The 24,999-nt window shown below is 40.6% G+C and overlaps 1 protein-coding gene across 4 annotated transcripts in view; it reads right to left on the reverse strand.

Annotated features, from left to right (window-relative positions):
• Positions 1–24,999, reverse strand: part of MAMDC2 (MAM domain containing 2) — a 64,474-nt gene that overhangs the window by 9,597 nt on the left and 29,878 nt on the right. For all 4 annotated transcript variants that reach the window (XM_082075737.1, XM_082075740.1, XM_082075738.1 and 1 more), the window contains exons 3-9: positions 21,728–21,993; positions 21,069–21,153; positions 19,980–20,117; positions 17,494–17,750; positions 14,517–14,610; positions 11,937–12,083; positions 10,803–11,068 (exon numbers count right to left, since the gene is read on the reverse strand). In XM_082075737.1, coding sequence (XP_081931863.1) covers positions 10,803–11,068; positions 11,937–12,083; positions 14,517–14,610; positions 17,494–17,750; positions 19,980–20,117; positions 21,069–21,153; positions 21,728–21,993 — 1,253 coding nt within the window. The remainder of the gene's footprint in view (positions 1–10,802; positions 11,069–11,936; positions 12,084–14,516; positions 14,611–17,493; positions 17,751–19,979; positions 20,118–21,068; positions 21,154–21,727; positions 21,994–24,999) is intronic.

A 24,999-nucleotide genomic window follows, 5' to 3' on the forward strand; every position in this document is an offset into this window, starting at 1 on the left:
CTTTGTACCATAAAGGGTTGATCTGTTTCAGCGACACTTGTAAGCTTGTTCGGCTTTGTCATGTGTCGCTGCAGTGTTACTAATTCTCCACTTGCTTTTTGTGGTGTTGAGTGACACTTTGCCATGAGCAGACTTTGTAATTGCACAGGGGCGGGGTGGTGGCACTTGTGCTTGCAATGTGGAGTTTCCAGTACTAGCTATAGCCTCTGTACTGAAATTGTTCATTGTCTCCTTGGCTTATTTTGTTGTTATACTCTTGATTTAGATTTAAGCACTAGGGGGGTAGAACACATTTTTACTCACAGGTCAAATTTATTCACTCTTCTTTTGTCCTAAATGTCCTTTTTTTGTCATAACGGGACACCTTTGACTATTTGAACTTTAGCTACCAAACTGTATTTGGATTTACTCAGCTACTCATTTGGATTTACTCAGCTACTCATTGTCACCCTATGTCAGATCTCTAAATCCTTTCTGCAGTCTCAATAGGACTAATCTCATGGTGCTTTACACTTGTTCTTGCTTTGAATGAAAATATTTCCTAGGTCAGTTCTTCCAAAAGAAATTTTTATGAAGTTATGTCATGCCTCGGATAACAGAATAGGGGGTTCTTTGTGTTCAGCTCACACTTCGTCATAAACCATGACAGATGAACAACATACCAATTGTTTCAAACTAGGTAACAAATCTTCCCGGGCTTGCAGGCAGTCTTGGAGGCTAGATTAAAAACATTATCGAATGCAGGCAGTTGTTTCCTGTGTTACTAAAAAATAAAACATATTTTCCTTTCATGCCTCTTTTTCTTCCAATAACAGGACACAGCCCGGGCAATAGTTTCTTTTCAAATCATTGCCCCGATTTCTAGAAGCTGGTTTGTTTATTTTCCAGTGCTTAATCAATGTTGCTGGCCTGCAGCTTCCAAGTATCAATAATTAGTTCTTAGCATTTATCCTGGATTATATCAGTAATGACAAACACCAGAGGAGAACAGCTGGTAGAGCAAGCAGGGTTTCACTCCTCTCATGACATGTTGTTGGGTTGTGCTGCAGACACCAAGGTGAGGTAGAAGGAACTTCTCATCCTTGGCACTCTGCATCTCTAAAAGTAGATGTGAGTGAAAATGTATGCATAAGAAATTCACCTGCTTTTGGAGGACAAGAAAGAGTAGGACATGCAGCGGGGTACCTCTGTCAAGAAGTGTAAGGAAGGGCTAATGGGGAAGCTTGTAAAAGGCGGTTTGGAGGGAGCTGGACTGAGAACAGGAGAAAAGGAGAGAAGATGCGCCCAGGTTCTTTGTATTTTCTTTCCTACTTGTTTATCCTAAAAAATACAGTTCTTGTTCAAGTAGAGAGCCAGACCAGCCAAACAAAACTGTGACAGCAGCCAAATCTGGTGAATTTAAAGCAAGCTATGCCTCTGCAGCAAAGTAATTTACCTAATTCCATCCTAGTGAATATTCCTAGGTATAAAAGACATCCTGTATATCACTGTAGACACAAAATTCAGTCTGTCACTTAGACATGTATTTAGGTTCAACTTCTCAAAGGAGAAAGGCAGTTATAGTGGAGTCTGAGGTGAATTTTTGTGGGAAGCAACCATTGTAGTCTCCATACAGTGACACAAACCTCAGTATTACGAAATGAAAAAATAATTCAAGCACCAGAAACAAAAGTGCGACATGAAACAAAGAACCAGTTTCCCAAAACAGAGAGCCTGACTTTTCAGTCAGTTATGCTTGTGCACAACCATATAAGCATGTAAGTCGGGGACCCATCACTGGCACAGGCAATGGGAGAACCATTCTCATTGTCCCAGGGCTGTTTGATATAAACATTATCAGTGCAGCCCAAATTACTTTTAACTAGTTTAATTAAACTAGATTTTAAATGGCTTGTTTTTCTCTAGCTTAAACAGTCAGAAGTTCATTTATCAAGAATGCAAGTAAGCTATTAAGCCAAAATTAGAATGTCTGCAAGCTTCTGTCATTGAGAAGAAACTGATTTAAAATGGCACTCGCCAGGCAAGTCCAGTTTCTTGCTATGTAAATACAATAAGCTTCTATGGGAAAAGTAATGGATTATGAAAGCTTCTACATAAATAATTGGATAACATTGGTAATAAGCTTGTGACATTTGAACAAATGTTTTTGAAAATCTTTCCTGTCCAAGGGCAAATGGGTTGCAGAAACAATGAAAGAGAAACACAAAGAACAATCTAGGGCCACAGGCTCTTAATGCTACATCTATATTTAACCGAATTGCACTGTCTAGTAGGGAATACTGCCTGCACAGAAATGTATACACACCACCAATATCCCCAGCTGTCCCCCAGGGCCCTACTAGATTTCCAGAAATCTGCCATTATGGCTCTATCCTCTTAGAGAAACAGTTTCTGTGTCTCTTTTTATAAGAGGGAAACATTCTTGCCTTTAGACTGGGGAGGCTTGTCAGATGATGAGGCCTCATAATATCACAAGATTAAGTACCCAAAACAAAACTTGAGCAAAAAAAAAGTAAATGTCAGTTAACCCTCACAGATACCAAAAGGAAGTATGTAATATTCTATGCAACATATCTCCTTGCTTAGCTATTGTGAAGATGCAGGCCACTGAGGTAACTCAGCTTTCTAACCTCAACAATTTTTACAGTTTACCGTATGTTGTTTCCATAACTGTATATTAAACACCACAGACAGTGGGGTACACATTTTGCAAGCAGTAATCCTACTGTTTACAGACCCTACTGTTCGTATGCTAAATAGGCATTTCCAGTGACTGTTCTTCAATAAATTTTAGAGGTGAGAGAAGGAAGAACAGAAGGGACATGCTATGAAACTGCAGCTCATTCCAAGCTCTTTAGGTTGCATACCTTATTGTGGGAAGACTGATCAAGGGTTGTGTCAAAATAGCACCAAAAAGCTCCTTTGTTTGACACGAAGGTTTTTCAGAGGAGGAAGAAGAAGAGATGAGGACTAGGATGTCTGCTTTCCTCCACTCGATACCTGACTGGAGAACTGTGTCCTTTATACTAGTGACTTGATCACAGGCATCTACTACTTCACCATCTATCCAAGATTGCTTCAGTCATTTACCTAAGACTTTGGTAGATAGGTGGAAGACACAAATTTCTCAGCAGCAAAAAGAAATGCTAGAATAATTTAATATTGAGCATCATCACAATGATGATGTGAGAATAAAGTTCCAAAACCCCTCATATTGAGCCCTAGGAAAGTGGAGGAGTGATAACAGTTGTTTAGGGTAAACAGTACAAGAAACAAATAAACAATAAAGCTATTTGTGTCATTATGTGCAGCCCCCAGAGAGCTGAAAAACTTCCTGAACTGGAGGTCACACCTGTACCGCTGTGTTTACAGTCACTGTGAGGTCTATTTTCTATTAATTTGGTTAATCCCTTCTTAAATGCATGTGTACTATTGGCCTCCACAGCATCCTGCAGCAAAGGATTTCAGTGTTTAGTCATTCCCCAAAAAAGTTCTCCCTTTTGTTTGTTTAAAAACATGTAAATATTGTAGTGTAACACGCAGTCATTTGATTTAGCTTTCTCACAACTGCAACTAAAATTAGCTATGGAGGATGGGTGAAAACAAACAGATGAACTCAAGGAAAGAGAGTGATGGGAAAAAAGCATCAGAGAGGAAGAAAAGTAGACTGAAAGAATGAAAACCCAAAAAATGCTGCCACAACTAGTCTGATAGAAGTGGGCTGAACTGATATGATGCCAGCTACCATTCTGAGGATTTGTTTTTCAACTCTGTGGGAGGTATTCAAGTGCTACAGCACTAGGTAACATCACCAAAACTTGCATGAATGGATAAACAAGAGATGTTTGCTTTTGAAAACCTCAGCTTCCGAATGGTAAAACGAATCTAGCAGACATGAACAGAACTGATCTAAGTAGACCAAACTGCACTCAAACCTTCATTTTAACCCAGGTATTCGTGAAGTTGCATAAACGGAATATCTTCCCATGGTGGCATATACACACAAACACACCCATCGTATTCGAATGCAGATTCTTGCTCCATGGTGCACATGAGCACCTCTAGGTTGCGTATGCCATATGTTAATTTTTCTTTTAGTTTGCTCTGACATTTTCCTGACATGTAATGGCTTGGAAGATCAGTTTCAGTACATTCAATCAGATAAAACAAATCTACGTATTTCAGATGCAGGTTTTTATGCTGCCCTTTAAGAGGCTTATACAACAAATCATGAAGAGTTTCATTTGTTTTAATAAATATTAGGATTTTAAAAATTCATTTATTCTTTCTCATATTTATTCTTTGGGCACTACAGAGTATAAACAATACTGCATGTGTATATGATCATAGGTAGTTATGCTATCTAAAAGAGAAAGTGCCTCAAGTACAGATTGAGAAATCAGAATTTTTTATTTCCTGCCTTCTAACTAGCATGATATAGCCTACATATCTGCAGTATGTAAACATACATACATACATATGTATAAATGTTTATGATTTGCTTAGCTGGATCATACCCACCTAACCTTTTCAATGTGGTATTTTCAAAGTGTCATATTAAAGCCTGTTGGCCAGCTTCATGTTTCCTGCTCACAGAACTCAAGCCAACAGTCTGTGCCAGACTGCAGTTAGCTAACTCTGAAAGAACTTGTAAAAACCATTACACACACCAAGAGATGAAAAAATCTGAGCCTTTTCATTGTCCTGCTGCAAAAAAATGTTATCAAATTTAAAACATATCAGACAGATTTTTATTGTTTTTGAAGCCTTGGGAATAGTGTTCATAGCAGAAGAAGATGAAGGACATAGGTAATCAGGTATCTTGGAACAATTGTTTTCTGGCTGCAAAATTATTATGACCTTCAGGACTCCCCAGCCAAAGCAGCGTAACGACGGCCTCGCTGGCTTCACTGGCCGTGAAGGAACTGCAAGAAGATTGTTTACAGTTTCCACAGGCGCTGACCCAACTTACATGTCACACCTAGTAACCAAGAACTTGACCAGCCAAACTATTGTGCATGCCTACAACTTCTTATCATCCAAGTCTAGACATGATGCATCTCAGGTGGGCACATCAGCCACTACATCTGTGTTAGAGGAAAGGTGGTAGCCTCATTTTATTTTGAGACCACCTCACTCCATGAAAAGACTGTTATTCACTTGCTTATAACAGTGCCAAGACACAATGATTTCAGCTCAGACTTTCCATGCTGGGTCCTTGCTTCAGGCTTGTTTTGGAAGATTCAAGCAAAAACAGTTCCATCATTTCTGAGAAAAAGGCTAGGAAAAAAAAATTATTTTGCCCCTATTTAAAAAATTCTTTGAAAAGCCTGGGCATTCTTAGGCTTTGGAGTAGGAGCATGAAAAGTGCCAGGGTTTGGTCTTTGTGCCAGAACTGTGCTTTCTGTCAAGTCATTAGTGTTTGAAAAACTAAGATTTGCAAAAACTGGGACAAGCTGGGCAAATAGATGGGGACGTGGACAGGACTAGAGGGAAAAAAAATTGACTGTCCAGAGCTGAGGAGCCAGGAGTATGATGGGGAATATAGGGGGTTGCTGCCTGCAGGGAAGACAGATAAGACAAAGCTGCATCAGGAAGGAGGCAAGACACACAAGGACATACTGGAGGAGACAGGACGAGAGAGGTAAAGCTTCACTGAGCTTTTTTCTCTCATATTTCTCTATACTGTCAGTCCCTCCAGAGCCTGAAGTTTAATCCTCTGACTTGCTGGTTCCAACCACTCCTTGCTGTCAGGCAAACCATACTTTGATGCACTTCCACTTCTGGCCTGCCCTGAAGATGACCATTGGTGTGTTCCTGGTCAGCTATTTCACTTCGTCCTAGAAAGACACATCTTTGCAGATAACTAACCTAAGTGTTTATATGATGCCACACAATGCTCCTTCATTTTCCTTCTGTTGGCTTAGAAAAGAAGAAACAAACAAAATAAAGCATGAAGGGACTTTTTAAAGCATTATGGTTGTAGAATTGGGCATGAGATTGCAAGGAAAAGCCAGAATCAGGTTATTTTCAATCAGGTGCAACTACATTCAAGACTGCCTGTGAATATCACAAGCAGACAACATGTAACTACACCAGGTTTTCACTCTTGCCTTACAGAAAGCAGAAACATGCTTGAACTTTGTCATCACTTGTACTTTGTATGCTACCTTCTTAGCTCTAAACTCTTCTTGATAGACTTTTCCATACTAACATGCTTCAGAACATTGTCTTCCATGTAATATTTGTCTAAAGTTTACAAACTGATGGTGTATAGATGTACACAGACTTCATGAAAACCATGAAATTGTTATACAAAGTTCAGCACATTGGAGTCTTGTGAATGATTTATTATGTACCAATGGCATCTACTATCTATACAAAACTGCAACTCAATCCCTATTCTAAATCTAATTCAATCTTCCAGTCCAGGAGAAAAGACAGTGTGAAGAAATAGGTTTAAACCAAGGCTAAGGTAGAACTTCACCCCCACCTCCCCAATATAGGATAAGGGGTGTCGGTGTTACTACAGATCATTGATGACAACTTCTTGACCCAGAAGGTGGAGGAGCCAACAAGGAGAGGTGTGCTGCTGGACCTTGTCCTAACAAACCAAGAACTGTTTGGAGATGTGAGGGCTGGGGGCAGCCTTGGCTGCAGCGACCATGAGATGGTGGAGTTCAGGATCCTGCATGGAGAAAGCAGGGCAATAAATAGGACTAAAACCATGGACTTGAGCAAGAAAAACCTTGGCCTCTTCAAAGGTCCTGCTTGGAAGAATCCCATGAGTTAGGGCTCAAGAAGGTAGAGGGTTCCAAGAGAGCTGGTTACTATTCAAACCTCACTTCCTCCAGGATCAAGACCGATACATCCCTATGGGCAAGAAATCAAATAAAGGGAGTAGGAGGCCAGCATGTATGAGTAAGGAGCTCCTGTCAAAACTTGGGTAGAAGAAGCATGTTTATGTAATGTGGAAAAAGGGACAGACCACCTGGGAGGAATATAAGGTGGCTGTTAGAGTTTGCAGGCATGTGGTGAGGAAGGCCAAGCTATGCTTGGAATTAAATCTGGCCAGGGATGACAAGGACAATGAGAAGGGCTTCTTCAAGTATATCAGCAGCAAAAGGAAGGTTGGGGAAAATGTAGGTCTGCTGCTGACTGAGGTGGGTGTCCTGTTGATGGATGACACAAAGAATGCAGAGTTACTGAATGCCTCCCTTGCTTCTGTCTTTACCACTAAGACAGGACCTCAGGAATCCCAGACCCTGGAGGTAGGAGAGAAAGTCTGGCAAAAGGAAGACTTTACTTTAGTTGGGGAGGACCGGGTTAGAGATTGTTGAGGCAAACTGAACATCCACAAATCCATGGACCCCGATAGATGCACCCATGAATGCTGAGAGAGCTGGCAGGTGTTGTTGCAAAGTCGCTTTCCATCATCTTTGAAAAGTCATGGAGAGCATGAGAGGTGCCTGAGGACTGGAAGAAAGCCAATGTCACTCCAGTCTTCAAAAAGGGCAAGAAGGTGGACCCAGGAAAATACAGGCCAGTCAGCCTCGCCTCCACCCCTGGAAAGGTGATGGAACAGCTCATTCTGGATGTCATCTCCAAGCATGTGGAGGAAAAGAAGGTTATCAGGAGTAGTCAGCATTGATTCACCAAGGGGAAATCATGTTTGACCAACCTGATAGCCTTCTATGATGGTATGACTGGCTGGGTAGATGAGGGAAGAGCCATGGATACTGTCTGCCTTGACTTCAGCAAGGCTTTTGACAACGTCTCTCACAACATCCTCATAGGCAAACTCAGGAAGTGTGGGCTGGATGAATGCACAGTGAGATGGGTCACAAACTGGCTGGATGGCAGAGCTCAAAGGGTTGTGATGAACGGTGCAGAGTCTGGTTGGAGGCCTGTAGTTAGTGGGGTTCCCCAGGGGTCAGTACGGGGTCCAGTCCTGTTCAACCTCTTCATCAATGACCTGGATGAAGAGACTGAGTGCACCCTCAGCAAGTTTGCTGATGATACCAAACTGGGAGGAAGGGCTGACACACCAGAAGGCGGTGCTGCCATTCAGTGAGACCTGGACAGGCTGGAGGACTGGGCAGAGAAGAACCTCATGAAGTTCAACAAGGGCAAGTGTAGGGTCCTGCACCTGGGGAGGAATAATCCCAGGCACCAGTACATGTTAAGGGTGGACCTGCTGGAAAGCAGCATAGTGGAGAGGGACTTCGGAGTTATGGTGGACAACAGGTTGACCATGAGTCAACAATGTGCCCTTATGGCCAAGAAGGCCAACGGTATCCTGGAGTGCATTAAGATTGTGACCAGCAGGTTCAGGGAGGTTATCCTCCCCCTCTACTCTGCCCTGGTGAGGCCACATCTGGAGTACTGTGTCCAGTTCTGGGCTCCGCAATTTAAGGACAAGGAATTACTGGAGGGAGTCCAGCAGTGGGCTACAAAGATGATTAGGGGCCCAGAGCACCTTTCTTATGAGAAGAGACTGAAAGAGCTGGGTCTGTTCAGCCTGGAGAGGAGAAGGCTGAGAGGGGATCTCATCAATGTTTGTAAATATCTCAAGGGTGGGTGTCAAGAGGATTGGACCAGACTCTTTTCAGTAGTGCCCAACGACAGGATGAGGGGCAATGGGCACAGACTGAGGCATAGAAGGTTCCATCTGAATATGAGAAGAAACTTCTTTACTTTGAGGGTGACAGAGCACTGGAACAGGCTGCCCAGAGAGGTTGCGGAGTCTCCTTCTCTGGAGACATTCAAAAACCGCCTGGACACATTCCTGTGTGATCTGCTCCAAGTGACCCTGCTTTAGCAGGTGGGTTGGACTAGATGATCTCCAGAAGTCCCTTCCAACACCAATTGTTCTGTGATTCTGTGAATTATGATATGATGAACACATGCTGTGTTTTCTAAAGCTCAATAAACCTCACTTTTTTGTGATATTTGAGGAATGCCTCCTCCACAGAAACACTTTGCAACTTGTTTCCATGGGAAAGGAGGCTTTCCCATCACAAGACTTGAAGAATTCACTGAAGGTTTTTGAGAATTGCCAGAGGCCAACAGGCCCTCCTGCTGCAGACCACGGGGTTTCTTCCCTCCTGCACACCATCAGGCTCAGAAGCAGTGAGGATACTCCCTTGACTTCTTTATTCTCCCCTTTGCTGCTCTCCCCATCTGCTCCTGCCTACAGACAGACTGGTAACTGCAGAAATAAAAGCTACAGTTAATGAAAATCTTTCCATCCCAGGCAAGCTTCTTCACAAGTGTTTTAGACATAATACTTTCTAGGAAAACATAAAAATAGATCTTCATAAATTCATTTTGGAAAAGATTTTCCATGTAAATGTCAGATGCTAAAAAAGCTGCCACCTCCAAGGCTATAAACCATTTTTAACAGTCATGCTCAGCTGTCATCACTACTCATACAGTGCATTAGGCTTCACAAGCTACTGAACCTTTTTAGAAGTAATAAGTAATACATAAACAGGACATGGCAAAAGTATGCTATAAACATGCCTTTTTAACCAATACCTTTCTATGATTTAAAAAAAAAGAGAAAAACACTTCTGTGCAAATATTTTGGGATGATACTATGAGAAACTTTTCTATCATGCACTTACTGGGCAGTAAAAAAGGTTTGAAAATAAACTAGAAATTCTACTCTCTTTTATGCATAAAAATATATACATAAAAATTCCATCAATTTTTTAAGGTATTAGATCTCTGAGAGAAAACACTAGCCAATTATTAGGACTGATATTTTCAGCATAAATTTCCCTTTGAACACAGGCAACATTTTTTTCATGAACTTTTTCTTCTATAGTGTATATACTTTGAAAAAACACCTTTTTTTTTTTTATTCAGGAAAAGTTAAACTCAATAACTACCACCATTTCAAAAATTGCTTTATAGTGGGGAAACTGCCTAAGAAGTTTGTCTAGAATTTAGAAATATTGGAGTTACAAGACGAGTTTTCATTCATATATTCATACTACTATCACACTCTGAAAAAAAGCTGGCCTCATCTCTGGGTCATCAGGTAGTGATCCATCTGGTCCTTCTTAGGTGACCCACAGATGGTAAAAACCCATTACAGAAATCGGGATAACGGCAGAAGTAGTAACTACAAAAATTTGTGTAAAAGTCAGTCTTTGAAAGTGGGTGGAGATGAGGAATAACATCAGCTTGAGGACTTACTCAGGAGGTGATGTGAAACATTCTGTTATTCTTACTAACTCCCTGAGATAACAAAGTGACCCCTCCAATCAGACATTGCAAATACTTCAAGACCATTGCTCTAAATTACACGGATTTCTGCTTCCATATTTTAACTCAGTGGTTGAGTTTAGGAAAGTAGTATCATCTCCCCATTTTAGGCAGAACTTACCGGCACTGACATTCTAGATTAATTAAAAATCTGTAATTGAGTATGGTGATGAGAATCACATAGGAAAGAAACATGAAAAATGAGTGAACGTGAAGCCTGCTGAGAAACCAAGACACAACTGGCTCTAGTTAGAGCTCCTCAAGTGAAATCTCCACAAATACTGTAATGAAAGTAGAGGACACCAGGGCAACAGTGTTCCTGGTATGAAGCTCCTTTATCTGGGCTCCCATGGGAGCCAGGCTGCAAAGAAATACTCTACTCGCTACTGCACTACCTGGGGAACTCTATTTCACTTTGCTGGTATGGCTCACTTAGGGTTAGCCCCTGGATAACACAGAACTCTGGAAGGAGAAGATAAGGAAAATCTCCGTCCCGAATTCGGCAGTTTTGAACAGTTGGCTCTTACCTTGCAAGGCATAGGCTTTTTGAATGAGATTTCAGCTTGAGTCCAAACTCCCTTTGGAGAGTCCAAGACGGACCAGATTTTCTCTTGAACAACATGATTCTCCTCAAAGATATAAACAGCAAGAGTGCCACTCATTTTGAAAAACCCATATAAGGCATAATAAAAACGCAGACAAAACTGCATGTTTCCTGGAAGGGTCGGGCCGTACAGACGTCCAATATACCCAGGCTGTGATGTAAACTTCGTGTTCGCCAACAAGTAATAACCTGCAAGGCAGCACAATTATGGCGTATTTCTAATACACAATTAGCACAGCTGATTTGCTGTTACAGCAGCTTCCCTTACTGCATCAGACTTCAGTTACAAAAACAGATTCTGCTGGCAGGAAACAGATTATCATACTGTTTGAAAGGAAATAAGAATTTTTCTATAAACATCACGGCTACTTCAAGCTAAACTGGCACATGGCTAAGTTACCAAAAATAAGCATATTTCCAATTTACATTGAAAGATTCTCTGGCCTGCTGGCCTCACTGGAATCCTGGCTCTATCAAGGGTACTGCTCCGACACCGAAGAAGGAAGGATGGGGCACAAAGCCTATTATTCCCTACCCCAAGTGTAAAGGGGTGAGACTTTAGCACATAGGATTAAGAACCATGAATACCTTACACCAAGAGATGTATGAGTTTCAGAAGTTATTAGCAGACCTTTCACTAATGTTGCTTTACTACGCAAGATTTCACAGTTTTCCCTTAAAAATGCCAACTATCCTAAACCTGGAAGACCCCACCATTCTTCTATATGAAAAGCAATGCAATAAGCTATTATTATATTGGCTTGCATATTTTTGTGGAATCATCCCCTCAGTGACTACAGATCAGTATAGTGAAGATACTCTGATTTATGGCCCTGCACGACTATTCAATAGGCAACCTTCCTCCTTTATATGTGGGAGGCACAGCCAGAGTCCCACTAGGACTGAGCGTTATACACTGATTTTTAATGGCAGGGAGCCACAGTGAGGAAAACTAATCAGTGTGCTAATTACATTATTTAAAAGAATGAACAATTATACAACAGGTTAACCTTTATATCCAGTTTGACTCGCCTAGTGAAAAGCAGTTTTGATTTACCAAACCCAGTAGTGTGATCTCCTGCTCTATACACGTTACGCTTCACTTTCACTCTGCTCCATCCTGGGCCGTCTTTGTGATCCTGGTAAAAGTTACACAGATCTTCCTCAAAATTGCAGCCTGCCTCAGCAGGATTGAAAAGAGTTCCTGAAAGATAAATGCATGTGTTCTGTTAGGAAGAGCACAGTATAATAAGCATGGGTATTTGAGGCACGAAGATGCCAAAGTGTACTTTTCACATTGAAGAAGATGAAGATGGGCAAAGATGGTACGCATGTAGAGTGCAAATTCACAGTGATATCAAGCTATCAATTTTCTACCTGAGGTGGGTGTTATTTTCTTATATTTTTCCTGGAGCCAGGGGCAAACCTCCGTCACAGCTCCTATACACAAGCTACAGATATGAAGTGAAGATTCCTCATTCAGGACATAATGCACAGAGACATTCAGACCATCTGTTTTCATCCTGCTCCTTCATTCAAAAGGTTTTTGGACAAAATGAGTGTGCGTGTGCACACGTGTGTGCATGGATGTCATATTTTCACCTCAGTTTCCACGGGGACAGCTTTCTAACATCAACATTTAATATTATTTTAAAGACCACTTTTTAAAAATGCTTTTGTAGTCATAAAATGTGTATGCATATGCACGCTCTAAGTACATAAGCGTTTGGTTCATACACCACTTCATGGCTACTGACCTCTGGACCTATACCTTTAGGTAAAACATTCCTACTTCTTTACATACCTCATCAGTCACTTGTACCAAATGCTGGCGTAAGGAGGGGCACAACCCAAAGCCACCTTGCAATTTTTGGCAACATCAGGAGTCAGGACCCTGTGAGCATCACTCTGTGGCAGCACGCATGACTGTTCTGTTCAGAGGCCTAGAGGGACTTCACAGCAAGGGCAGGGACACAGGAGATCAGCTTCAGAAGCACGACTTTGGCTTTGGAGAGATGCCTGCAGCCTTTTCAGCCTCAGGTAAGCCTGATCTAAGCACTGCCCATGTGTCTTTGTCTACAGAGAAAAAGAAGGGAGCCCTGTGCCTCCCCTGCTGCTTTTCTAGTTAATGACAGCTGGAGCACCACCAGGTCTGTGCAGCATTGAACCCATCTTCTGATTTATCCTTTGGTGAAGTTTAATACTCTGGTACCCTTTCCCTCCCTTTGGCTAACGATGAGGCCTTTGTTGATCAAATTTTTTTTTTTTCAGAAAAATAAGGAAAAAACTTGATACTGCTATACACACTGCTATGGCTGAATACAAGGAAAATTAAGATCTTTCACTTTTTAACACCTCTACTCAAGACAACTGAAGATGGAAATAGGACATAAGTCTGAAGGATTACCCAGCTTTATTGTATTTCAACAGAATACAAAGCAAATGGTCAGCATTCATTTCTCAAACAGGAAAAAAAAGTCCCCAAAACTTCAAAATCAGAGTTTGTAGGCAAAGCTCTACCTGAATCTATCAAATTTACCAATCAGAGTAGATCTGAACTTGGCTGTGACAGCATGACTAAATCAGGGTTGGGGCAGAAAATACTATAAAATTTATCCCATCCTTCAACTCGTCTAAGAATCTGATAATCAAAATGAGCACACAGATGAGCACATAGCCCCAGTCCATGGCATACTGCAAATATTACTCAGGATTTTTGTTGCAAAATAAAGCAAAAACAGAACAGACATTTAAGAGTTAATGAAACAACTAGATTTACTCAGTCAAGAGTGGTGGATTAATAACACATCTGTAATCTACCTCCTATTGATACTTGAGCGGTGCAAGTAAAGCTAGCAGAGACTCCAAGCAGATAAAAAGGAAAAAAAAAAATTCCATGATCACTTCAGAATATTAGCCAAAAAATTCAAACTTGTGACTGAAAGAATGGATGGGCTCAGTGGGAAACCACCAATCTGCCTTTGACTATTGCTTAGCGCTACAGTAAAACCCAAGCAACCAGCACACAGCTACTTAAGAGGCTGCATTCACAAATGACAAAGTCCTTGGTCCCAAGTGCCTCTACCACTATCTCACAGATTCAGCTGACTTCTTCTGCTGTGAAAACCTAATAAAAACCTGACCAATATGCCACTCTGAGATAAATAATAACCCCCAGAAGAGTGAAGACAGGACGGCAAGGCTCCCTTTTTGTCTCTGACAAACACCTCAGGGCATGTAGCACAGAAGACGACATTCCCTATATCAGCAATAATGAAAAGCCCAGGACATTTTCTTCCTCCTACCGTCACACCTGGGGAAATTTCCCTCTCTTTCTGTGATAGGCCTGCAAGCTGTAATTTGTTCAAAATCTGGGATGATGCAAAATACAGCTGGGGATCCCTGAGGCCATGTCTTTAGAGAGGAAGCATTAAGGACTGGTTTCTGGATAAAATGGATGGCATTAATGTTTATCTGCTGTTTTGTCACTAGGAGGAACAGGAGTCCAATGGTGCTGGTCAGTTGATAAGGCAGCATCTGCACATCACTACCAAATATTGCAAGTATTGACAGACTGTTCAGAGGAGAAAAACCAAGAGGGAAAACAAGGAAGGTAAACAGCAGTAAGAACTCATACCTGTCTGATTGCCGCAGTAAACCGGAGAGAAAGAAATGTCATCAAGGGCAACGTAACCTCCCTTGGCACTATTGAAAGCAACTTCAAATATTACCTGGAAATGGTAATAGTTTGTTATTTATCTACCATATACACAACAATAATTCTGATACATGTCTTCATATTACAGACTTCTGACTGGATGTCCCAGACAGCACTACAGATGTTGGGAAAAATTAAATTACATCACTCATTAGGAATATAAATCAGAGCCTGATCCTGGCACCTGATCTTTGCCCACTCACAAGGTCAAGGAAAAATCAAGGGGAACATAGCTCTTCTGGTGCTTCATGAAGCACAAATCTTAAACTTGCAGTAAGGCTACTGTCACGGCAGCATACAAAGCCAGTATTCAGAGTCATCAGTCTGTATGGACTATAACTCCAAATAATTACTGTCTAATTACTACTGTATCTAGAATCTACCTGGATTCAAGAGCTAAAAATGAACTGTGTGGATTACTCTGCTGCTATAATTCTAAGTTTTACTGTTTCCTGTAAACATCCTCAGACACTGAAACCCATGCCTTGGCATCAGCTGGCAGGAAAGACTTCCTTTGAAAAAATAAGATAAGAACAAGAAAAGCTCTTGTTGTGTTTTGTCTACCACAAAAACCAAACAGTATTTCTATTTAGCCATTCCCAAGGGACATCATTTCCTCAAGTAAGTGGAGTGCAGTCCATAACTCTTGAGGAAGTATCTTAAAATTTATCTTAAGTATCAAAGCTCTGAGATGCAGGAAAGCTTTGAAAAAAAGGGATGAATCACAAGGCAACCCCAGGGATAAAACAAGGATATAAGAACGAATGATTCCAGAATGAGATCCTGTTTGGCGAAAGCAATGCCTGTGATGTCTCGCCTAGGGATGGGAGCCAAACTAGGAGAGCTGTAAAAGAACCATGAGCAATCTCCTTCAGTCAGATGAAACAAAGAGGAAGAGCCTCTTGAAGTAACTGGAGAAATAATATGAAAGGTTTTAATCGTAATTCTATGAAGCGATCTCTAAAAGCGTTGGACTACATAAAAATTCTTGGTGTAAAACAGAAGCCCATCTAAGCCAGTGTCTTGTTTCCAACAGAGATCATCTACAGAATAAAATGAAGACAATGGCAATTTTTCAGTTCTTCCCTCATATTGCATTCATGATGGATTCTTTCCCATTAATTTGTCTAATCAGTTTTTAACTGATCAGAATAATGGTATCCATAGCACACCGTGGAAGTGAGTTCTACAGTGATGTGATGTGGGAAAAAATCCTCCCTTTGGTTTATTTTTAAACTGTTACCTGGTAATTAAGAATTTGGAACAGCAATGTAAATTATCAGAAAAAGACAACAGTTAATCTCTTCTGTGTCATTCATTATTTTTATGAACCTCTACCATACTCTACTTCAGTCTGAAAGCTGTTATTTCATTAACTTCTCCATACTTCTGATTATCCCCATCTCCTTCTTGTAATTCTAGGATATTCTTTTTTAACTGAGAGGGTAAGAGTTGCATACTCTGCTGAACAGAGGGGTATTCTGTGCATTCATCCAGTGGTACAACTGGATACTTCCAGCATAGATAGATTCCAACATTCCAAATCGTTTTATGAATGCCACTGAGATCTGAGAGGATATTTTCACAGAACTAACCACAGTAATGTCCAGCTCTAAGTGATCATTAATTAATTTCCATCTATAACACTGTCACTGTTTTTCCCCTTGCATATTTACTGAATAAGTAATACACTTACCATTCAGTATTATGAGATCTTATCTGATCTAATATTCTTTGCTATACCATTTGAAGTCTTAGAATTCAAATGGATTACTTGGTCACTTACTTTACACAGTATAAAAGGTCTTTGTAACATCTGATGAAAATTAGCGTTACCCCTAATACTTTCTGAAAATCTGCAGGCTTACAGTGAATTAACAAATAACTTATGTGGAGTTAAAGCAAGTAGAATGAAAGATGATTTATTTGTAATTCTAGTATGAGAAGCATATACACATTTAGGGAGAGAGTATGTATATATATACACACATATAAAGTACATACATATGTAAAAAACATATATATATATATATTTACACAAGTAAGTATATATGTGTACGTATCATGCATATACACTGTTCGTTCCAGTCTTCTAAGGTATTTATATGTTTATTAGATACAAGAATGTAAATTTTACATATATAAAGATATAATGTAGATACCATGGTGTGTATATATATATATATACGACATATATGTACACACATTTTTATACATGTGTGTATATGTATTTATATTTTCTGTATGTATTTGTATATATAATGTTTATTGCAATCTTCTAAGGTTTGGGTTTTTTTTCAGTAAACACTAGGGAAGAAAAAGGTCCAATTTCTTCCTATTATTCTTGAAATTAATTATAGTAACCACAGAGAGCTGGCTTTTACATCCAAGGACTGCTGTACTATTAGGACCCAAATTTGGACTCTATGTCTTGAAAACACAGAAAGAATGAATTGCAGGGTTGTATAAAGTAGAGAATAGATCTCATTTTTTTTTTAATTTTTTCTCCTGCAGACGGAGGCGTCCATTATTTTATGATACTCAGCATCCTCAGAAATGGATCTACAAGTCACAGAAATATGTGACTGAGAGAACACTTACATTATTTAGTAGGAACTGAAAGACCTCACATTAGTAGGACTTTACAACCTCCCAAGGTGTTCTGTTCAAGAACTTCACCTCCTGACTTCGCTGAAAATCAAGCATCGGTACGCAAAGTGATTCCTCCTTTGCTCTTATGCAAGGAAACAACAGATCACCAGCATCTTTATAGCCACCTTTCAGATACTGGATGGCCACTGACTTGCCACTTGGTTCCTGACTTGCCCTGAGTCCGCACTGATGTCTGATGCAACCTGGAAGCCGTAGCTGGGCTGCAGAGGAATGACTGCGTTACCTCCATGGGGTACGGCGCGTTGAAGTCCACTTCTGCTAGCGCCCAGTCCGCACTCGGTGCACTCTCTGTTTTCCAGATCTCTTCATAAAAGCCACTTGTGTCTCTCAAGTAAACGGTAAAAACAATGCTACTCTCCTGCTTAAGTTGATAATAAAAAGACAAGCAGCCGGACATTGGGGCTGTGGTTTTTGGTGAGATTAGCTGGGCCACTTCCTGAAAATGTTTGACATAAACAGAGTCCACATACATGTAGTGACCTACAAGTATAAAAGAAATTCAATATAAGGACACTTTTTAAAGGACACCACTTACAAGAAGTATCAGGAGATGGGCAGGCACTAGAAATGTATCTCTACAACTCTAACAATGACAGTTGATTCCCAGGAAATTTTAGTAATTCTAAGAGATTTTTTCCTTCTCCTTTCCTATGTACAATCCAAAGTTGTTTGGCTAAAATATCACTGGCAAAACAGTCAGTTTCAGTTGTTTCTTAGGTCTTTATTTGAGACCTTTATATTAGAGAAGGTAATAAACTCCCTGAATTTTTGGAGCCATTCATAAAATTAAAAAATGTGTTACCATTGAGTAAATTCTCTGCCTTCCAACAGCTCAGTATAGTATTCAGTCTTTATCTAAGTGCAACTTTTACTGAAGCACTCAAGTAAATGAATAAGGCTATAAGCCATGTGTTTTTCACATGTTTTACTCAGCAGTTCATTTCATATATCCAGTGAATTGGCAAACAACCTTTATTCTGAACATTTCACAGCTTGCATTATTCTGCCAAGTCTGTACAGGATTTGGTTTCTAAAGGTTTTACCTTTACTGAACAGACCTTCTTTTTTTTTTTTTTTTTTTGTAAAATCCTTTAATAAGACTTTTGGGAGATGCATTACATGTAAGTAGACTGCTTCTCCCTCAACAGCCAATATGACCTGCAGGATTTTCAAAGGGTATAGCTTCTCAGGCACTGGTTTTGGGAGAGCTATCTCATTTAAACAGGAGACATCCACTTGCACAGATATGCTGTGCATCTGTGTCAGTCAGCATCAAACAGTATCAGTTGATGAATGGAAAAATGGTTCTTCACAAGTAGAAAACTTGGAGGAGAATGAAGTGTCAAACTGACAAGGTACTTCAGCACAGACACTGCAAACTGTGTCATTAGGTTTCTATTTACACCACTATGTTAATTAGCTGATAGTGTTCTCAACCTGGAGGTGTTACTTCTCGCTTCGGTCCAGTGGAAGGAGGAGAAAGGGCTTGCTTGCCTGTGGCTCTCCTCTGGCCTCCCGCTCCTAGGGGTGACACTTCAACAGTACTTGCCTGAGAAGTTCTAGACTTAATTTTCGCTCTGCAGTTTTGCATTTCATAGTTTAATTACTATGTCCTTGATGATGTACCTTCATAGCATAATTCTTCTAAAAAGAAAGTTCTTAGGTGACTTTTGGGTTCTTGGTGTCTTCTCAGCCAATGGTAAGCAGTGGGGATTTGGTGTGAAGAAGAAACACTGACTATGAGCAAACAGATCCCTCCAGGCTGGCAGAACTTCCTGTCACAGACAGTACTGTGTTTAGTAGGTAGAACTGCTGTCTGCTGTTGAAGTTTTGGTGAGTTAAACTTCCATCAAAATTTTACTCGCATTTAGGTGCCATGGGGTGATGCGGGGCTGGACTGACACTCTGTACTCAACTCACACAATTGTGAAACAAATAAAAAGGCACAGCGGCATGAGTTAAGGAAAGAGAGTCAACCCCTCCTTTCATGAAGTGATTCCTTGCACCATCATGAGCGTCACGTTATCCAAGATGCTCAGTGTGCCACAGCAGCCAGATCTCCTGATCGTCACCTGCTGCAGTACTCCATGCAATGCTACATCAAAGACATCCCTCAGCCCTCTCTATGACTGTGCAAAACCTTCTTCTCTCAAAAAGGTGGATAGGACAATGATTTCATACAGGGCAAGGACTGAAAATCCTCTAAGTCTTCACAGCATTCTGCCTCTGGTAGACTGTATTAACAGTTTGACTGAAAGAAACAAAGCTCGAGTACTCTGTGCAATTTAACCCAAGATTTTCCAAACATATTTCAGGTCCTTAACTTTCCTACTCAGCTTGCCCAATAGCCACGGGAAAGAAAACACCTGTCAGAGAGAGGTACAGTGGAGCAGTACAAGGTTTTAAAAGTTACTGAGGTCCATACTTTCAGAATCCACAGAAAGATGAATTTTCCCCCTCCATGTCCAAAAATTTATCCTTATTCTGAGCATTTTTTTAAGCCTAGCAAAGGTGATAGCAACCTTTGTGTGAACTTCTGAAAACAACCCCTCTTTTTTTCTAGTCCCGTTTTTCACATAAGTCATTCTTCCCCCACCCAATGCCAGGAGAAAAGAAAGAACTCACATAATAATTTGCAGTGTAAGAGTCATAACGTGGATCACAGAGCCAGATTTTCCACTACACTTCTGTTTTACATTTTTTGCTTACCCAGTTCACTATTAAGTGTGTGGTCTTTGGGCAGGACAGACTGAGAATTCCGAATGTTCCCTCCACCAACAAACCAGTTGACATTGGGGTTCCAGCGGTTCACGAAGCCACAAAGATGATTTTCCTCAAAGTCACATTCTGCAATTGGAGACATCACCAGCTCAGTGCACAGATTTTCATTATAGAAACTGGAAGAGAGGCTGTTGTCAAGGATAGGCCTCTTTTTACATACGGCAGTGCAGATAACACCTATATTTATAAAACTGGACACAGCACTTAACAGCTTATAACAAATGGAAGCAAACTTAGCCACAAATTTCTATCAATTTTTGATAAAATTCTTATTTCCATCCTCTTCAATCAATCTTTTCATTAGTTTGCAATATAGGATTGCTGTAATTCAGAACCAAATAAAACAGATTTAAAAATTACCACTTCAGAGTATTAAACAGTCAGAGCAGAACTTCTACTTGTAAACCAGGAACGGCTAGAAACAAAGTAGGACTAGTATTTCATAGCAATAATGAGACTGCTTTGTTTCCTTCACAGAGTCAAAGAATTGTGGCAATTTAGTTGGACTCAACCGGAGCTCCCCCAAAATGCAAAGGTCTCCCAGCCTCCTAGACACTGAAATTTTTGAACTTCAGCAGCAGTTTTTGGCAAATATCATGAGGAAATAGCAGTAAGTGTAAATACCAACAGAGTTCTGACTCTGCAGCCTGGAGAATGCCGCTGTCGGGAAGCATGAGCAGGCAGACAGCAAAAATAATATCGCAGCTGTTATGCCTAATATTTGCAGCAGTTTCGTTTTGTGAAAATACAACATTTGTTCCTGCTTGAACGATAAACATCTTTAGAATGAATTATTGTAGGTGACATGTCTATATATATCATAAAGATGGGTGAATAAAAACACATATTGCTGTGTGGAAGCTTAGCTTAAAAAGATCTATATCAGATATGACAGCCTACTTTTCAGTAAGGAAAAAGCCATTGTCTTCTTTCTAAACCCAGACCTTTATTTTTAAACTGACAACAAGGTATTTTTTTCTATTCAGAGAATATGGGATCTGAGCAGACAGTACTTACCAATACAATATCCAGGAGTTATTTTAATTTCAAAAACTGCTATACTGGCAGATTTATCTTGTCCCATTTCACCTTCCAGTACAATCTGCACAATATAAACAAACCTGTAAATTTTAGGGTTTCAGTATTTCCATAACCACCCTGGACATTTGAACAGGATAAAGAGGAGAACAAATTAAATATCTGTGGGACACTTATCATCCCTACAGATAGGAGAGGTGCTTTTACTGGAAGAGCCTGGTGTTGAGGATCCAGATAACACCTTTCCTTGAGGTCAGAAAGCACACTGAAGGACAATGAGACAAGGCCAAAAAATCTCACACTTCATTTACAAGTATGGGACTCCAGATGCCTCAGCTGTGGCTACACAGGCCATTATTGTGAGAGATGCAATGTGATGGGTGTTGGGTAGAAATACTCTCCTCCCAGCAGGGCACAGAGAACAGGAGCAAGTGAGCACGGTTGCAGACCCCAGACCTGGAGGTCCTATATCTGCCGGAGAACGACAGAAGCTCCTCAGGGCTCTGCCGCCCTGATTTTAGGGACACGGGGGGTCAACTGACTCACACCCTGGAGGTTAAAAGCAAGAACAGGGCCCAGGGCAGAAATGTTCAACAAGCAGTCTGCACATCTGTGGCATCTTCTGAAACTGGGCTTACCTTGTACTTCTTTGTGCTGTTGATTAAATCCAAGCTCGCTATGAGCCAGCTGTCTGAAGGCTCCTTGGCTGACCACAGCAAACGATCAAAGCTCTCTCCCTCCTGCCGCAGGTACAGGTTGAGCCTGGCGGGATTGGGTGAAGTCTCTGAAGTCGTTGCTATCTGATAAATCAGTCTGACACAGCTCCACTCCTCCGAGTACAGCTCAGGGCTGGACAGCACTGCCTTCTCACCCTCATAAGATGTATCCACAGAAATGTAATGTCCTAGGAATAGAGACACATCAGAATAATAAATGTCAGAGGCTTTGATTCTGCATCCCTGGATAAAAGTACTTATCTATAAGGGAACTGTTGTTCTGGGGTTAGGTCAAGCGATTGAGACTGCCACTCGTTCGTTAAGTGATTCATTTAACCTTTTAATGCCCCACTGTACCCACACATACGTCACTTCATGTGTCTCACTGCATTTTTAATCACAATTTTTAAATTATTTGAAATCTTCAGAAAGAGGTGATATATCAGTGTTAAGTAAATTATTAAGGAAAGACATGGACCAGTTGAAGAGGGTCCAGAGGAGGTCACAAAAATGATCAGGGGGCTCCTGTGAGGAGAGGCTGAGAGAGTTAGGGTTGTTCAGCCTGGAGAAGAGAAGGCACCAGGGAGACCTTATTGCAGCCTTTCAGTACTTAAAAGGGGCCTAAAAGAAAGATGGGGACAGACTTTTTGGCAGGGCCTGTTGTGACAGGACAAAGGGTGAGGGGTTTTAAACTAAAAGAGGGGAAATTCAGCCTAGACATGAGGAAGAATTTTTTTGCAATGAGGGTATAAAACACTGGCCCAGGTTGCCCAGACAGGTGGTAGATGCCACATCACTGGAGACATTCAAGGCCAGGCTGGATGGGGCCCTGAGCAACCTGATCTAGTTGCAGATGTCCCTGGTCATTGCAGGAGGGCTGGATTAGATGGCCTCTGAAGGTCTCTTCCAACCCAAACTATTCCATGATTCTATTATTCTGTGATTAAGTATTGCCCTCCAGACCTGATAGCTGTAGACAGATTATTTGATCGACAAGATAATTTACACAGGCAGGAACATGCTGTGGGAATAATTGGTTGTTTTGTAGATGAAAACTTTCTAACTTCGTTTTCATAACTTAGATTTTAAAACTATTCATAAAAAAACATTGCAGCCAAAAACTTCTAAAGCATTTCTGGTTTTAAAGCAGAAAACTAGAAAGACACTCTTAAGTAGTAAAATGCAGAATGCAATGACAGAAACAAGCTAGGACATCTATGTCTGAAACATCGTGCCACAGAAGATCTGGAAAATTATCCCCCTAGCCTAGTGGCAATGTATATCAGACAAATCCCTTTCCTGATACTAATTCACAGCAGCCAGGCTGCAAGATGGATAAGAGTGGTCAGGGACCGGGCCAAGTCAGTCCTTCACCCAGCAGCACTTCACACTTATCCTCTTTAGCCTACCCAGAGCATATATTTCCTCTTCTTTTACCTCATTTCACTTGACCACAGAGCCCGTCCTCCGTTTCCACACATATGTAAGCACTTGCTTCACTTGGACACACCAGCAACTGGACTGATATTAAACATATTTCTTGCCTTTGAGGCACACCCTCCCCTCTCAGATCCTGCCTGAACTCTCCAAATCTACCAAGCCACCTTGGAGTTGCCTTTTGCGAGTACCCTCTCCAATCTGAAAAAAAATAATCCACGTGGACAGTCACTGCCCACCCTCCAAGGCAAAAAGCAAGTACAGATCTGATCTATGAGGTTCCCAAAGTCATTTCCCATGCACCCTCAGGAAGATGCCAGGAGTGCGTGGCAGCTCTGACAACACCTGATTGCTTGGGCAGTGCATGTTACACCAGCCCCCTGCACCTGCTCCCTCTCTCACCTGCAGATGCTGTGCACAGCAGCCCATTTGTACTGTACATTTTTGTTCAACAGATGTAAGACAGATGATTGCTACTTACTTAGGGGGTAGATGCCTCCCTTAGGAATATAAGAGGCTGTGTAAATACAGAAAAACTGCATTTTCTCTCCCTTTTTAGGGAATGGAATTTTTTTGCCTGTTACCATAATTTCTTTTCATATCTACTGCGTCTGGTTTTAGTCTCCTGAAGGAATATACAAAATCACTGATTAAGTATGAGTAACTTGTTACTACAGCAGCATATGAAAGAAAAAATAAACACAGGAATAAATATTTAAAAGTACGCACCTAGTGTGCCTGCCAAATACTTAATCTGCCACTACATAAAATGTGAGTGCATAACACATCCACTTGCATACAGATATCAAACATTTCACAAGAATTATCACGCACAGCATTTATTTGCTGGCATGTGCTAGTCCAAGGTATGCATGTTTTTCACAGGCACAGAGGACAGAGGGAAATCACCATGGCTCTGTCAGAAGTCAAATGCTTCTCACATACTTGTGTTTAATTTATATAAGTGGCAATATCCAGTTCAGAAAAAGAATCTGTGGTTTTAGACTAGTCTGAATTTGGATGATTTTGCTTACAAAGAAACCTACAATTCAGAATCCATGCCTGGCAATTTCTGTTTAGATTTCAGCCCTATTTTCGTCTGCACTTGATGAGTACTCCCATAGGAAACAGAGCTTTCCTATGATAGTCATCTTTTTTTTTTTCAGAAATAAATTAGTGTCAACATAGGAAAATACATTCACATGAAGACCTCAAATTGCCAGCTATGAGGCTTAAATAGCTGCCTGACTTTATGACTTAATTATAAGTAGACTAAGGTTCTTCTACAAAAATAGTGATTTAAAAGAGAAATAAAAACCTATTAGATTTTCCAGCCAAGATGATTATGTTCCTATAAACTTGGATCTGGGGATGATTATGTTACTATAAACTTGAATCTGTATTTTCTGTTTGCTGTAGACTTGCTCTCATTTCGTCTGATTGCCTGCTGATATGAGAGATCACAAGATTTCTTTTTAATATTTTTAAAATTATTATTGCCTGTTTTTAAAAAAAGCTTAATTCGACCTGTTCATTAAGTCTCAGAAACAGAGTGCTCTCACTCTCAACACGCTAATTATTTTAGCATGTTGTGGACATTTAAATGTGTGATTTGCTCTGCTGAAATCAATGGGAGCACTGATAAGAGAGCTTTATGTGTAAGTTTAAATGCTTTGCTAATCAGGATAAGGGTGCTTGGCACTTTGCAGTATCAAGCACAGAAAATGCTAAACTTCTTCCAAATGAATGCTGGCATT

This window comes from Streptopelia decaocto (genome assembly GCF_964273445.1).
Source record: "Streptopelia decaocto genome assembly, chromosome: Z".
NCBI lineage: Eukaryota > Metazoa > Chordata > Aves > Columbiformes > Columbidae > Streptopelia > Streptopelia decaocto.